The following is a 2,948-nucleotide window of genomic DNA, read 5'->3' as shown; positions in this document are numbered from 1 at the left end:
AGGTTTTATTTGGGACAATTTTCTTATTGATTTCTGAAGTACCTTTTTATTACAAATTTTAGTTCAAAAAATTTCTATACTAAAAAGTTATTTTAAAAGGTAGTAAAAAAGTTGGCCCAAATGAAGCCTTAAGTGACCTAAAATGTCAAAAAATAATAATAATAATTCAATTGGGCTTTCGTCATTTAAACGCCATGCTTACTCCATCAAAGAGTTGCAAACAAAATTCCCTCTGTCTGCCAATAATTAAAGCCCAGTCTGTCTTCCGTTGTTTAGCTCATTCAACCAAACATATTTGCAAACTAATTCCACATAAAAAATATTATTGACAAACAGCTAATGTCGTGCTAATATAGAAATTTATTTAATATATATATAATATTGCGTAAACATATTCAGTTATATTTTTTATTGGAATTCAATTCAAATTTTTGAATTTATTTTAATAGTAATATAATATTTTTATATTAATATTAAAATATTTGAAGTAATTTGAATAAGTACAAATAAAAGAAGGTGATTGATCTTTTGTATGATTTGAATTAAAATGAATGGGGTATAAAGCCCTACTATAATAATGGCTGGCGATAGTGATGGGAAACATAAGAACAAGCTGGTAGAAAGTGGTGGTTGGCAGCGGTGTTGACGTTAACGTTGGCTGCATGCGTAGCGATGGCAGTAGATGTGTGTTACGTTTTATTAAACTTTGCAAAAAATATTTGAATTTATATATAAAACTCTAGTGCTCCTTGAATCATATAAGCTAGTGATTTACTCATTCATCTCGATCAATTCATGATAAGTTGTATAGTTCTAATTTTTCAGGTTCATTGATGACTCTTGAATCTAATAAACATGTCAACTTTTGAAGATCATTTGTTCATTAAAATAGCGTCGTGATTAACAGAATAAGAAAGAAGATGAAGACACGATGAAAGCAAATAATAGAAAGTAGATTTTTATATCATAAAGTGTGATTACACTGGTGATATATATAGAGAATAAAAAGAATGTAACCAGCTAGTATTTACAAAGATATCCTAAAAGAACGTACGGCATAGCCGTTACTCCTATTAACCCCCGCAAGTGATCGTTCTTACAGAATGATCAATTTGTCACGTAGAGCTTGAAATCTGGTGATGGCCAATGGCTTAGTGAAGATGTCCGCTATATGGTCGACGGAACTGATGTGCTCTATGGTGATAGCTCCACTGTCAATGTGTTGACGAAGAAAGTGTGATGAGTCCAGTTAGATGTGTTTAGTGCGAGCATGGAAAATGGGATTCCTTGCCAAGCGATCGCGGAGGTGTTGTCACAGTAGATGTGGTGGGAGACTTTGAGAATAGGTGCAAGTTCCTCAACAAGGAACGCCCACAGAACATCAGAGGCAGCAGCGACAGTGATCGTATTCTTCCTCGGCAGACGACTTTGCAACGGTCGTTTGCTTCTTGACGGACCAGGAATGAGGTATTGCCAAGATGGTGCAGAATCCTGAGACAGATTTTCGGTCGGAGCTATCAAGATGCTCAATCGGCATACACATATGTGCGAAGGGATAGATTGCCTGAAGAGATCGGAAGACCGTAGTTTAGCGATCTTTTAATGTAACGAAGCAGTCTCTTAAGAAGCTGAAAGTGACGATCGGTTGGAGCGTGCATGTGTTGGAAATGCGATTTGCAGCGGAATGGGATGTTCGGACGAGTAATAGACATGTACTGTAGAGAGCCAGCTATCTTGTGGTAGAGATGAGGATCAACGAAAGGTTTGTCATCTGAAACAGGAGCAGAACGATTTGGCGTAATCGGAGTTGGAGCCGTACTGCAGTCGTGTAGCCCGACGTCTTGGAGGATCTTGAGAGCGTAATGACGTTGGTTGAGTAGGTATCCGGAGGGGGTATTAAGAATTTGAATGCCAAGGAACAGGGAGACATTACCTAATTGTTTGAGGGAAAGTGAGACCGGAGTAGTGAGAAGGAACTCAATTGATGATTGATCGTTTCCTGTTAAGAAAATGTCATTGACGTAGATCAGAAAGTATAATTGAACTTTGTGTTGATGAAATATAAGGAGGAGAGGGATCAGAGCGACTAAACCTGAACCTAAATTGTTGGAGGAGGGATGTGAGTTTGTGGAACCATTATCTCGGTGCCTGTTTAAGACCGTAGAGAGATTTGTGTAACTTGCAATACGTATTGCGGATGTTTGGTGTTGATAAAGCCAGCCAGTTGACGCATGTACACTATGTCCGTGAGCAATTCAGTGGAGAAAGGCGTTTTGAGATGTTAAGTTGAAGTATAGACCAATGTCGGTGGAGAGCTAGATTGAGGAGAACCTTATGGTGGCATTTAGCGACAGGACTAAAGGTTTCGGTGTAATTAACACCGAGTGTTTGATTGAAGCCTTGCACGACTAGACGAGCTTTTTAGCGATCGACTGTACCATTGGCAATAATTTTGTCTGAACGTCCATCGGCAACCGAGAATTGTAGCTTTTCAGGTGGTGGAACAAGTGACCATGTGCCTTGACACGTAAGAGCAGAAAATTCCTCTTCCATAGCTGATTGCCAGTGCGGGATTTTTGACGCCTGAGTAAAGTAGTTGGGGTGGACGTATTGGAGGTGGTGGCAGACAGATCATATATTTGTTTTGGCTTATGAATTCCGGATTTTTCCCTTGTCTGCATGGGATGAGCTTGAATGGGTCGAGGAGGGGATGGGTGAGAATCAGCCACCATGGGAGAAATTTCGGTTCGGTTGTCAACAGGAGGATGCGCTAAATTGGGACAAGTAGGCTGGATCGGCGAGGAGACTGTATGAGATGTGGGTTGCGGAATGGACGTGGGAGTTATAATCAGTGGGAGACAAATTGAGAGTATGCATCCGGAGAGGGAGCAGAGGTACTACCATTGCTGATATGGAAAGATATATCCTGAAAGTTACATGACGAGAAA

General features: G+C 39.7%; 1 protein-coding gene across 1 annotated transcript; it reads right to left on the bottom strand.

Annotated features, from left to right (window-relative positions):
- Positions 1–1,194: 1,194 nt before the first annotated feature.
- Positions 1,195–2,553, bottom strand: LOC114578493 (uncharacterized mitochondrial protein AtMg00810-like). The gene is made up of 3 exons (XM_028691688.1): positions 2,439–2,553; positions 1,565–1,999; positions 1,195–1,514 (listed from the first exon to the last, which is right to left on the bottom strand). The coding sequence occupies exons 1-3, from the start codon at positions 2,551–2,553 to the stop codon at positions 1,195–1,197; spliced, it is 870 nt and encodes a 289-aa protein (XP_028547521.1).
- Positions 2,554–2,948: the final 395 nt, after the last annotated feature.

The sequence above is a fragment of the Dendrobium catenatum genome, unplaced genomic scaffold, assembly GCF_001605985.2.
Source record: "Dendrobium catenatum unplaced genomic scaffold, ASM160598v2 original_scaffold_50859, whole genome shotgun sequence".
Classification (NCBI taxonomy): Eukaryota; Viridiplantae; Streptophyta; class Magnoliopsida; order Asparagales; family Orchidaceae; genus Dendrobium; species Dendrobium catenatum.
Note: the sequence above shows the minus strand (reverse complement) of the source record. Positions and strands in the feature narration are given on the sequence as shown.